The sequence below is a fragment of the Gadus macrocephalus genome, chromosome 7 (genome assembly GCF_031168955.1).
Source record: "Gadus macrocephalus chromosome 7, ASM3116895v1".
Taxonomy (NCBI): Eukaryota; Metazoa; Chordata; class Actinopteri; order Gadiformes; family Gadidae; genus Gadus; species Gadus macrocephalus.
In genome coordinates, this window is record NC_082388.1 from 10,511,084 (window position 1) to 10,524,252 (window position 13,169).

The 13,169-nt window shown below is 44.9% G+C and overlaps 1 protein-coding gene across 1 annotated transcript in view; it reads left to right on the forward strand.

Moving 5' to 3' along the window:
• mink1 (misshapen-like kinase 1) overlaps nucleotides 1-12,622 on the forward strand; it is a 35,657-nt gene extending 23,035 nt beyond the window's left edge. Inside the window, 11 exon segments of the mRNA XM_060056614.1 lie at nucleotides 460-595; nucleotides 1,267-1,383; nucleotides 1,752-1,863; nucleotides 2,372-2,527; nucleotides 3,035-3,178; nucleotides 4,157-4,291; nucleotides 5,191-5,291; nucleotides 5,527-5,676; nucleotides 6,144-6,303; nucleotides 7,720-7,859; nucleotides 8,312-12,622. Of these exon segments, the coding sequence (XP_059912597.1) occupies nucleotides 460-595; nucleotides 1,267-1,383; nucleotides 1,752-1,863; nucleotides 2,372-2,527; nucleotides 3,035-3,178; nucleotides 4,157-4,291; nucleotides 5,191-5,291; nucleotides 5,527-5,676; nucleotides 6,144-6,303; nucleotides 7,720-7,859; nucleotides 8,312-8,395 (1,435 nt within the window). The 3' untranslated portion in view covers nucleotides 8,396-12,622.
• Nucleotides 12,623-13,169: the final 547 nt, after the last annotated feature.

Genomic DNA, 13,169 nt, shown 5'->3' on the forward strand with positions numbered 1-13,169 from the left:
CTCTCTCTCTCTCTCCCTCTTTCTAACCTCATCTCTCTCTCTCTCTCTCCTCTCTCTCTCTCTCTCTCTCTCTCTCTCTCTCTCCCTCTCCTCTTTCTAACCTCATCTCTCTCTCTCCTCTCTCTCTCTCTCTCCTCTCTCTCTCTCTCTCTCTCTCTCTCTCTCTCTCTCTCTCTCTCTCTCTCTCTCCCTCTCCCTCTTTCTAACCTCATCTCTCTCTCTCTCTCTCTCTCTCTCTCTCTCTCTCTCTCTCTCTCTCTCTCTCTCTCTCTCCCTCTTTCTAACCCCATCTCTCTCTCTCCCCCCCTCTAACCCCATCTCTCTCTCTAACCCCATCTCTCCCTCCAACCCCATCTCTCTCCTCCCCCTCTCTCTAACCTCCTCTCTCCCTCCCCCCCCCCCTCTCTAACCCCCTCTCTCGTTCTCTCTAACCCTATGTCTCTCTGCCTCTCTCTCCAGTCACAGGGACGGGGACACAGACTCTGTGAACACCATGGTGGTTCACGAGGAGGAGGATGAGGAGGAAGAGGAGGGCGAAGGGGGAGAGGGGGAGCAGGCGGGGGGCTACGGGGACCAGACCATGCTGGTGCAGAGGGTGAGTCACACACACACACACACACACACACACACACACACACACACACACACACACACACACACACACACACACACACTAGGGCTTTAACTCCGAACTTCGTTATTCGAATAGAATTAGAATATCAAAAAATAAATCAATATTCGACGAATATTAGGCAGCCCTTAATATTCGAACCTGTTATGGGCAGGCCAAGAGGGAGAGACGTCGGAGAACCCGACGCAGTCTATTCATAATATTGTAATGACCACGGAAGAGGCAGTGAATGAAGTATTGATTAGACGGCGATTTATTAGAAACCCAATAAACCGTTTGAACACGCAAGACCGGTAACCATAGCAACGCAGTAAACAAACCTTGCAAAGCCCAATCCAGGTCTTACTGAAGGCATTTAATGGTCAAAATATTATTAATAAATATTCGAATATATTCAAATATTAATAAAAAAACGAACTTCGAATACGATTTTTGGGCAAAAGTTAAAACACGCACACACACACACGCGCGCGCGTGTGTGTGTTAAATTAGAATCCATCGCAGTCGCATCCTATTTATATTCAACACAACATCCTAGATTCTTCCTCCTGAAACCACTTTGGCTGTACGTGGCACTGCAGATCCAAAATGGCTCCAGTGAAATTAAGCACAGCGCTGTGTTGATTCCCCCGCAGACCCCGGAGAAGCGGAGCCACAATGGCTACACCAACCTGCCGGATGTGGTGCAGCCCTCCCACTCGCCCACCGACTCTGCCGGCCAGTCCTCCCCCGGGAAGGACTCTGTGTACGACGTACGTTCACCGTGCTCATCCCCACCTTGTGTTAGGATGCCGACAATTCAGCTTCAGTGGAAATCTAAAAAAATAATCTTACCAGAGATTAATGAGTGATTCACCATGCATGGCAGTTAAATGTCATTTTAAGACGGTTTAAGATAATTGTTCACCTTATAAGTAAGTTTAAGTTGAACCCCGAAAAAGACACATTTACTGAAATCGTAATCCAATTATTTTCATTGTTTGTGTACATTTCTTTGCTGTTCTTAGGTTTTTGTCTTTTAATCCGAACATAAGTAGCCTTGCTGCTGCTGCAGTGTGCCACGATCTCAGGTCCACTTAATTATACTAAAGCCAACTGTTTATTTCCTTTGTGTCTCCAGTACCAGTCCCGGGGCTTGGTCAAGGCCTCGGGCAAGTCCTCCTTCATGACCTTTGTGGACCTGGGGATGTACCAGTCCACTTCGGGCACCGGAGACACCGTCTCTGTGGGAAGTGAGTCCTCCAGACCTGCTGTCACACCTCCATCCACCATCGTTTGCAATACCAATAGGGCTGTGTTCACCTAGCTGCCACCTTTGTTCTGAGCGCTAGCTGGGTGGCGATGGAATCAAGAGGAAACCAAGATGGCCACCAGGGCAATGAGTCTGTAGGGTCAGCGGGGGCAGGGAGTGCTTGATGTGTCATTGGCAGAGGTTTTCCCAAAATAATAATATGGGTTAATAAAGGATAGTTCACATTGAATGTATTTTGGGCTCAACTTATTTCTATAACATCGTTCAATAGAGACGGCAAAGAAACCATTGTGCTCAAGCAAGCTGAGAGGGAGTAAAATGATTGAATTCTGAGACTTGGTATGGTCAATTGTATGCTATAGTTCATGAGTGAAGTCAACAACAGCAAAGAGATTCAAGTGAGATCCAAACCGTTATGGAAACAGGCAAGTCCAAGAGGAGTGGGCCTCAACATGTCGGGTCTCTCTCCTCCGCTCCGTGTTCCGCAGGCATCGGCTCCAGGTTCGAGCAGCTGAAGATGGAGGTAAGGAAGGGATCCATGGTGAACGTGAACCCCACCAACACGCGGCCCCACAGCGACACGCCCGAGATCCGCAAGTACAAGAAGAGGTTCAACTCGGAGATCCTCTGTGCCGCTCTGTGGGGTGAGAGACTGCCCCTCCGCCGCATTCAGGGCATTTTGCTGACGCTTTTATCCAGAGTGACTTACGGTTAATATACACACCTTCACACACCGAGGGCGGAGTCAAACACGCGGGGCGACAGCCAGCTCGTCAAGGGCAGTCAGGGTGCAGCGTCTTGCTCAGGGACACATCGACGCTCAGCCAGGACGAGCCGGGGATCGAACTAGCAACCTTCTGGTTCACACATCTCACTTCATCTCGTGAGCTACTTACTCGGTCCTCTATGAGGATTCCCTTTGAGACGGCCGTGATAAAGATCTGTTCAAATCAAATGGACGTCTTCAGACATTCACAACGATCGCTAATGATTCCTTTAGATGAGAAGCATTGCACTTCATCATAACAGACCGACTTGCCCATCGCCACCACTAACAATGCTTAGGTCCCATCTGCTGGTGTACAGCTGCTCTGTATCGTGGATGCAAACAGGGAAGCGAGTGGAAACTCTAATGCTCTGTGTGTGTCCAGGTGTGAACCTGCTGGTGGGCACAGAGAACGGCCTCAAGCTGCTGGACCGCAGCGGCCAGGGGAAGGTCTACCCTCTGATCAACTCCCGCCGCTTCCAGCAGATGGACGTCCTGGAGGGGCTCAACCTGCTCATCACCATTTCAGGTCTGCACCTCCACCTGCTCCTGCTGCTCCCAACTGCTGCTCTTCTTCCGCCTCCTCCTCCTCCTCCTCCTCCTGCACCTCTTTTCTTCTCCTGCTCCACCTTCTGCACTCCTCTTCCTCCCCTGCCTCTCCTCCTCCTCCTCCTACCTCTTGTCCTCCACTACTTCTCCCCTACTCCTCCTCCTCCTCTTCGGCCTCTACTTCTCCTCCTCTTCCTTTCCTCTTCCACTACTTCTCCTCCTACTCTTCCTCTACTCCTCCACTACTTCTCCTCCTCTTCCTCTCCTCCTCCACTACTTCTCCTCCTCTGCCTCTACTCCTCCACTACCTCTCCTCCTCCACTACTTCTCCTCCTCTGCCTCTACTCCTCCACTACCTCTCCTCCTCCACTACTTCTCCTCCTCTGCCTCTACTCCTCCACTACCTCTCCTCCTCCACTACTTCTCCTCCTCTGCCTCTACTCCTCCACTACTTCTCCTCCTCTTCCTCTCCTCCTCCACTACTTCTCCTCCCCTGCCTCTACTCCTCCATTACTTCTCCTCCTACTCTTCCTCTCCTCCTCCTCTGCTCCTCCTCCACTGTTGGCTGGACAGCTCTGCCCTCAAAATGTCCGCCTGTGCTGATGTTGGCGGGCGTCCATTGGTTTATCCCCTGCCTGCCAACACACTGGACCACCGCCCGTTCCTTTAGCTCTTATGCTAATTCAGACCTCACCGCTAAGTCAAGAAGGAGTCTATAAATAGACCTCCGTCTAATATATTAACTTAATTAGTCCTGAGGGAATCTGCCATAGAAAAATAAAAGTATAAATAGATAATATAATCCATGTATAAACATGGGGGGAAAAGGGGGAAATATAATATAAACACAATATATACATACAAATGTACACACAATATACACCTGCGTATAAGTCTTTGTCACTACCATAACAAGCGTCCTAAAGATCCTTTGTGCATGTTCCTCTCCCTTGTCCAGGCAAGAAGAACAAGGTGCGCGTGTACTACCTGGCCTGGCTGAGGAACAAGATCCTGCACAACGACCCCGAGGTGGAGAAGAAGCAGGGCTGGACCACCGTGGGGGAGATGGAAGGCTGTGTGCACTACAAAGTTGGTGAGCGGGCGTTCTTTTCAAAATAAAAGCCACAAGAGGGCACCAAGGGGATGATGGCAGCTACCTGGTTGGTATATGGTGAATAATACTCAGTTACTCGTGTTATTTCTCTTCTTTTATTATGAAACGTATATTACGGTATACTAAGGTCCCTTTTTTCGTATATATATTCACACTGTGTGTTCAAAGAAAGAACAGAAAACCCTAGTGCTAATAATAGCAAACAAATGTAGTTGTATGTGGCGCGGTGTGCTTTGCGCGATTAAACCGTAAGGGGAACGTTTCTTCCTACTTGGGCGTTCTGACACAAGGCAGCATGGGGCAGGCTGTCATTCTGCACTGGGCTATCCGTCAGCACGCCTCCAGTAGTGCTGCATGTCACGTGGTGTGTTCCCCTTGTGATGCATTTGCGTCAAACGATTGGTCTGCATGCACGCTACGGTACTATTAATAGTCTAGCTGTCATTTTAAGCTGCACAACATGAACATCTTCTTTAGATTTTACAGAATGAGGCTTTTTCTCAATTACGCTATCGTAATACATTTTAGCGATCTATGATCAATGTTCGAGATCATAGTAAGTTGTTAAAACAAAACATTTTTGGTTCACTGACACAAAAGGTTTATTTTATGTTGGCTAAACATTGAGATTCAACAGTTGTGTATCTGCAGCTAATCATAAGACGAATGGCTAAACGAGTCTTTCTGATATGGATATGGCTTCCATGGATGCGTTTTGATCTTGGGACGGATAGTATACCTCCTGGGGACCCTTGGGGACAGATCCACCCCCCTCTCGGATAAACGATCATGAATGCGCTCCCTGCCCAGCACTCTGAATAATAGATGAAATAAGAGGCCTAGTGTCCAAACCGCCTCCCTGTGTTGTTTTTATCCAGTGAAATACGAGCGGATCAAGTTCCTGGTGATCGCCATGAAGAACGCCGTTGAGGTGTACGCATGGGCGCCCAAGCCTTATCACAAATTCATGGCCTTCAAGGTGAACTTCCCATCCCACGGCTTCTCTCTCTCCTTATCTCTTATCTCTTTTCTTTCTCTTCTCTCCTTTCTTTCTTGCTTTCTTGCTCTCTCTTTCTTTCGCTTTCCTTTCTTGCTCTTTCTTTCGCTTTCTTTCTCGTCGGCCTATCTGTCATTTTTTCTATCCACTTTCCAGGCAGAAAATGAAAGCGATGCTAACGATGCTAACGATGCTAACCTCTGCCCCCGCTCCCCAGTCCTTCGGGGACCTCCCCCACCGGCCCCTGCTGGTGGACCTGACCGTGGAGGAGGGCCAGCGGCTCAAGGTCATCTACGGGTCCTGCGCCGGCTTCCACGCCATCGACGTGGACTCTGGGAACAACTACGACATCTACATCCCTGTGCACGTGAGTGGGAGGCCAGCGGCTAGCCCCGCTGTGGGTGAGCTAGAACCTAGACCAGGAGTCATGAGCCTTCGGGCCCTAGAGCCATACTTCGCTCTCTGCCTGATGGCAAGACTGAGAACACATTGTATTACTAAAACAGCATTCAGTTTCACCAAATGTACTGTCTATATTATTCTGGGATACAAAGCTAGATTTTCCTTGGACAAAGTCACAAAGCAAGGCTCGCATCTATTTATCACAATACCTGCACTCAAAGTAGACCCTGAACTGCCAGCAAAGGGATTATAACAAAGCGTCCTTCTCAGCAGCCTAAACAGCCGTGTCTGATTTGCAAATGAATGAATACCTTCCCCCTCTACGGCTCTGCCAGCTGAAAAGGCTCTAGATGGCTGCTCTCGTCTCAAACGTCCTCCTCCTCCTCCTCCTCCTCCTCCTCCTCCTCTCTCTTGGCGACCGCCCCGCCACAGATCCAGAGCCAGGTGACCCCCCACGCCATCGTGTTCCTGCCCAGCTCTGACGGCATGGAGATGCTGCTGTGCTACGAGGACGAGGGCGTCTACGTCAACACGTACGGACGCATCATCAAGGACGTGGTGCTGCAGTGGGGCGAGATGCCCACCTCCGTCGGTACGCTCCTCCACACGCTCCGCACGGACGCAGGGCGAGACGCTGTGTGGTTGCACGCGTGTAGACGGAGGACAAATCCATGGAAATATGCTGTGTGATTACAGGGATATAATCTGCACACGTCCAGGGATAGCCTGGCTATAAACATGGAGGGATGCCCACCGCCGTTGCTACGGCTTGTTGAGAGCAGATGCATGGGCACACGCTGTAGTATTAGCAAACCGAGAAACTACACAGTGCAAGGGCCTAGGAACCCAACCGGGATAGTGCACTAACATCTACCATGTAGACGCATAGAAATGATGTTCATAATGTAATAGATCATTTGTGCCTTATAATACACGGCACAAATAGACAACGCAAAAATAGACAAAAAATGTAACAAGTACACAATATAAGGATGCATATCTAGACCAATGAAAGGGACAAAGGCATGCAAATGAAGACACGCACTCAAATTGACATTACACTAAGTACTACTTGGTCTTACACACCATACTGATGCAAAGATTGTTTTCAGCCGAATCTTGGGGGTACAGAACACACGATGTACCCAATAGGAGACATTAGACAGAACGTGTAAACACAGGAGTTGGAATAAGGGCTTTACAAGGGACAACCACTAAGGGGGGCTTTCAATTCAGACCAGACATGGAAAGCATCTGTGTGTTTAAAGGGGTGATATCATGCTTTTTTGACTGGTCCCTTTGCTTTAGACTGTCATATGACGACGTGCATGTTTTACGGCTGCTAATCTAAGTCGGAGCCAGGGGGAGTGTTGGCGCCCACCGAGATCGCCCCTCAATAAGGGTTTAGGCAGACATGAACAGTGTGAGGATAATAAGGGGTAGTTCTAACTAGGGATCGACCGATATTCACGTTTTTTACGTGTATCGGTATCGGCCGATATGCGGCTGATTTTCGCCGATTTTTTTTTATTTATTTTTTTACTTTTTTTTACTACCTCACCTGTTTTTAATATTTGTTAAATATTGTTCATCTACTTGTTCTTACTTGTTCTACCTCACCTGTTTTTACTATTTGTTAAATATTGTTCATCTACTTGTTCTACTTCACCTGTTTTTACTATTTGTTAAATATTGTTTTTTATATTGAAGTTCAATAAATGTTTCTTTAAAAAAAAAAAAAAAAAAAAACGGCTCAAGAAAGTCCGTATCGGCGTATCGGCGTATCGGCTAAGGCTGATGAAAAAATATCGGTATCGGTATCGGCCCTAAAAAAAACGGTATCGGTCGATCCCTAGTTCTAACATACAGACATGCAACCCTATTAATGTAGTACCCCCCCAAATGCTATTCTAACTATTAATTACTAATAACTATTATCCCTATAAGAAGCATGACATTGGATCTTTAACGATGTGCTGATGAGCCCCCTGCTCTCTCTGCCCCACAGCCCACATCTGCTCCAACCAGATCATGGGCTGGGGGGAGAAGGCCATCGAGATCCGCTCGGTGGAGACGGGACACCTGGACGGCGTGTTCATGCACAAGAGGGCCCAGAGGCTCAAGTTCCTGTGTGAGAGGAACGACAAGGTGGGTGACCCAGGGTGGCTGCTCTGCGACTGGACGTGTCGACGGTTAACGGTTGTGTGCGGTGGTCTGGACATAACGGACCGCTGAATGCCGTGATCGACCAATCAGAATCAAGTATTCAGCAAAGGGCTTGTGTGTGTGTATGGGGTGGGGAGGGGGGGGTGTTTTATAAATGCATGGTCGCGTTGTCCACTTGACAATTTGTTCTATAATTCGGGAATACGATCTCTTGGGAGTGTTGTCAACAACATTTGCCATGTTTGAAAGATGAGGTCACCTCGACCCTTTAAGCATCAGAGCATCGTCAATGTGTGTGTGTGTGTGTGTGTGTGTGTGTGTGTGTGTGTGTGTGTGTGTGTGTGTGTGTGTGTGTGTGTGTGTGTGTGTGTGTGTGTGTGTGTGTGTGTGTGTGTGTGTGTGTGTGTGTGTGTGTGTGTGTCCCCGTCCTCCAGGTGTTCTTCGCCTCGGTGCGGTCGGGGGGCAGCAGCCAGGTGTACTTCATGACCCTCAACAGGAACTGCATCATGAACTGGTGAAGGGGCCCCCCAGGGGGGGAGCTGCCGAAGGGGGCCGAGACCCCGTCCTCGTGTAACGTCTCCTCCCTAACACACACACACACACACACACACACACACACACACACACACACACACACACACACACACACACACATTGAGCTTAAAACTTCTCAAAAATACATTTCAACCTCCCTCCCTAGACCCTTGACGGAAAGAGAATCAGGCCCCTACTAGGGGCCATTAAACGTGGCCCCCGGCCAGCATCCATGTGGAATCAAGTCATGTAAATAGTTCTCCTGACGCCTCTGTTCGGTTCTCTTTTGAAGTCACTCGTTATTGAGTTGTATTAGTTTTTGTTCTGTTAGGACATTCCTCGGTGGCTGTGTGTTTTGAAGGGAGGGGCTTTATATGAATGTGTGGAGATTAAAATTGTAAATACACGTTTCCTTTTTGAGATCTGAGTGGCTCGCACACCGTTGTCGTAGTCGACGTTTTTAACAGGGAACCAAAACAGGAAGTATCGCGTGCAGCCGAACAGTGATTGGCCCGGGCAGCGGGCCGTAGTTTGAACCCCCCCCCCCCCAAGTGCACGGTTGGGGGGGGGGGGGGACTTCAGTGAAATAAATCAGTACAAATATTACAAGCTGGGGAGTTTCAAGTAGCCTGCTGTATCCGAGATGTTAATAAGTCATCTGACGTCGACAGATAATATATCCAGCCGTTGGGCGTTCTGTTTTGGCTTTTCTTTTCTTTTTACTGACCTCTTTTCTGAGTCTGAATTGCAAACAAGGCGATCTTTCAAACGCTGGCTGCTGCGGAGCCCCGAATGCTTCAGCTCACACACTTGAAAGATGAATATCAAAATAATCATCCATATTCACACACGATTAAAGAGTAGTTTAGCATTTCCAAAAGAATGAGACGTTATGTTTGGCTGTGATTTCTTTACGTAGGGTTTTGAGCTGAAGTCCTTTCCTGGAATTCTCCGGATTGTATCGAAACTTTCTTTTGTTGTCGTAGATTTACAAGGATACCTGCAATGATTGAATATTTATGTGTAGTGATTCTGTATTGGTATTAGCCTACTGATATTCTTCATTTTAATCTACTGTAATGATATTGCTATCATAATGCAATATATGCTATTGGTGTGGATTATTTTGCTTGACAAGAAACGACCGCTTTCATAAAATACAGAAGAGACGTCTCTGCGCGAGACAAACTGACTTTTGGGGACGGAGAGATACTTTATGGTTCAAAATTGTTTTAACAAATTTCTACAACGATCTAATCTATATCGTGTTTCAGTTTCCTTAGATCAAGTCGATAGCGTGGATTTTGTATGTGTTGGTTGAGGGTTGCAGTAGTAGATGAGTGTAATCACGAGTAACATTTCTCATACTCCTGTGTTTTCTCCGGCTTTGTAATACTGCGACAGAAGACTTTCCTTTGAGGAACTCTCCAGAACAAGACGTGTGTGTGTGTGTGTGTGTGACTCGGGTGCGGTTGAGTCCATGACACTGTCCGTTATCGAGGTACCAATTAGTTTCTGGGCCACCAAAGGCGTAGGTTATATTCTGGCAACAAACAGACTCATGTTATTGATCACAAACTAGAATTCCTTTCAACACTTTGAAAATACTTGCCATGGCATGTAAGAAAATATATTTGTTTTGCAAGGAATACACCCGTGAAATAATGTTGTGCGTTATCAGAAAATTAGGTGCAAGCTTTTACGTTTCTGAAAGGAATCTCCGCGAGGTGTTCAAGGAGATGTAGTCAACAATAATATTCCATGTGTTCAGGGCAAAGTTGAAAGATAATGAGGTTAAAATAGCTTATATTACAAAAAAAGTAAATGAAATGCACTTTCACTTTAAAACCATATATATATATATCTATATAGATATAAATATATATAAAAAATAATAAGCTTTCATGTTTCGATGACCCGCTGAATCAAAGGGGTGTAACGCACCCCCGCTCCAGAATGTGCTTCAGTCCTTAATATCCAATATGTGCCATGACTTTCGGTTCAAGCGTCATAGTTAGCATTTACATAGCGGCAATCCTAAAGCAATCCTAATTCAAGCCTCATTTCTAATCCTCGTCTGCCATGTTTACAGTCTTAGCAGTGCCTTGGAGTTAGGAAGAGTGGGGGTCTGCGGTGTAAGGAAGACTTTTTATCCCCTTCCCTTACTAGGAGCGCCATGATGAGGGAATGCACCCGGAACACAGGGCTGCTCGTGGGAATGGTGTCCTGTACTTAGTAAAGTGCACTTAAAAAGAACAGCAAGGAACAGAAAGAGAGGGAATTAAGATTGTTTGACAAAGTCAAATCAATAAATACAATATACCTGAATATATATATATATATACATAGAAGTAAAAAATGAAATGTAGTTAAAATAGGGGATTTGTGTGAAGGTTGTCTGACGGTTTAATTGCTCTTCAGAAAGGTGTGAAACAAGTTAATTTACGTTCAGAAGAAAAAAGCCATAGATGGAAAACATTGTCGGTTAGTTTTTGTGCTCAAAGAAATCGAGCACAAATCGGATGTCGTATTTTTTTGTAGATACTTGGTCTCGATGTATAACAAAGACAATGGTTATTCTTTTATATTGTTGATGTTTAATCATAAGTTAGGAAAATTGCGTTAATATATTCTAAACTATTTTGTTAAAGCATATGTAAATTAGCCTATATAACGAGAGAAGGAAAACTGATATACATATATGAAACAGATTTGTATTTGTATAAAACTATGTGTGGTTATATCAATGCAAGCACAATGTATTCTAAAGCAGTGGGAGCAAAGCTATATTGGACTATACCCAATCAGAGAAGAGACGACGTGTGTCTTGGATTTTTATTGGCTGTAAACAGATCTTGGGTGTCATGGTGAGACTCATTCCTTCAAAGACACAAAGCCATGTGGATTATTGTTATCATTGGGCAAGGATACTTTGGTGATGTCTTTGTGTTCAATGAGGTCAACGTTGTACTTTGAATGAAGTTCAGACTTAACAAAAATAAGGTTAAGACTTTGTGCTTTTCAATTTTTGTCATTATTCAGGGTTTGAGTATAAGAATGTCATTAGATGTTTTTTTTTATCAAACATTTCACCTAAAAAAAAAATGCCATTGAATTAGAATCATTCTGATGGTTTGCTACGATAGTAATAATAAAAAATTATCTGTATTGCTTTTTCTGAATTCATTAAAAAAAAATCTCAAACGCCCACTTGGTTGAATGTGGAAATGTCTGCATGTTTTGATGTCACTTTTTATAGAAGCCTTTCATTAAAATGTAAACCGTCAACATAGTCGCCCTCTACTGTTCGAGCTTGCAACTGCATTATAAACTTTGTTGAATGACGTCAACGTGTCATCTAGGCCTATTCCAATGAATTCTGTCTTTGAGAACTTCCATATCCCATACGATGCGGTTTTTCCGTTTCCGAAACTTCCAAAAAAATGCGGTTTCCCACGTGGCTCATCAAAGCTTCAAGATGATCATGCTACAGTGTTTGTGATCCATGCCTATCTTAATCTGAAGGCCAGGAAGGGGAAGTCACTATGGCAGGTGGGGCGGTGCGGTACAGAGGGATTTTAAAAAGCAATATTAGTGGTGTTTTAAAATATATATTTATCCCAATTTGGCTGTCCATCTCTGTATTACCCTCTGGATCGTGTGTGTCTGGTGGTCTTCGACAGACTGTGTGTATGCAGGTCCGTTCTGTACTGTGTTTTGCTATTAATATCGAGAAATCGCTTATTATTATGGTCCGTCGCTCAATAATACAATCACTCAACGATTTGGGATGCCTGTTCTAGGTTTTGCTTTTATCAAAGGAGATCGCAGAGGTTGCCTTTATGACGTATGAGAGTCGAAACACGGGGAGCGGTTTAGAGTTGTAGAGAGAGCGCGTTTCAGCATATTAAAACGAAGCGCTCCTCTCCGTTGAGTTGTGTTTAACTCTGAAACCACGAACGCAGCTGTTCCTGATGACTGCCGGTCAGGGAGGACGCAGGAAAATGTCATCTTTATTACTTTTCTTCTTTCTTTCTTTTTTTTTTACATCTTTGCAATGTTATAGTATGTGTGTATGTTTGTGTGTCTGTGTTACTTGTGAAAGGTTAACTCAAGATTGTATTTCATAGACTGAACTTTCAAGATTGTGTTGAACTCATTAATGTCTTAACACAGAAATGTTTGAAAGAAATAAAATCAATTGATCTCAATTATGGGGGCCTCTCTTGTTTTTAGTGTAATCTAAGTATTTCAAAGCATGAATGCTCGATATCATCAAACATGCTTATTGAATATCTACCCACACCTAAGTTATTATTAGATAATGAAATTGTTTCTTTATGGAATTTTTAATGAACATATGTTTTAGAGCTGATACCACATAAACATTTCTGGTTATTTGTATCGTTGCAATCTATAAAATGTGTCTCGAGGAAAAATATGATAAAATCTATGGCGAGTTCAGAATATGGGGAACACTTAGATATATTATAATATAGGCCTACTGAATATAAGAGTACTGCTAGTGCTACTATCGACCTCTAGGGGTCGACAGAGTGGAAAATATTTTAGCGAAGCATTTGTATTTTAAATTAAATTGATATTTGTATTCACAGAAACGTTATACATTTCTAGTCATTTTAAAACAGTCTCTTAAACAAGTATTAAAAACTCAATTCATTGACTCATCCGGCATGCAATTCATCTATTTATAAACCATTTTGAATATTGCTCTTTTAGCCTTTTTGTAAATCCAAT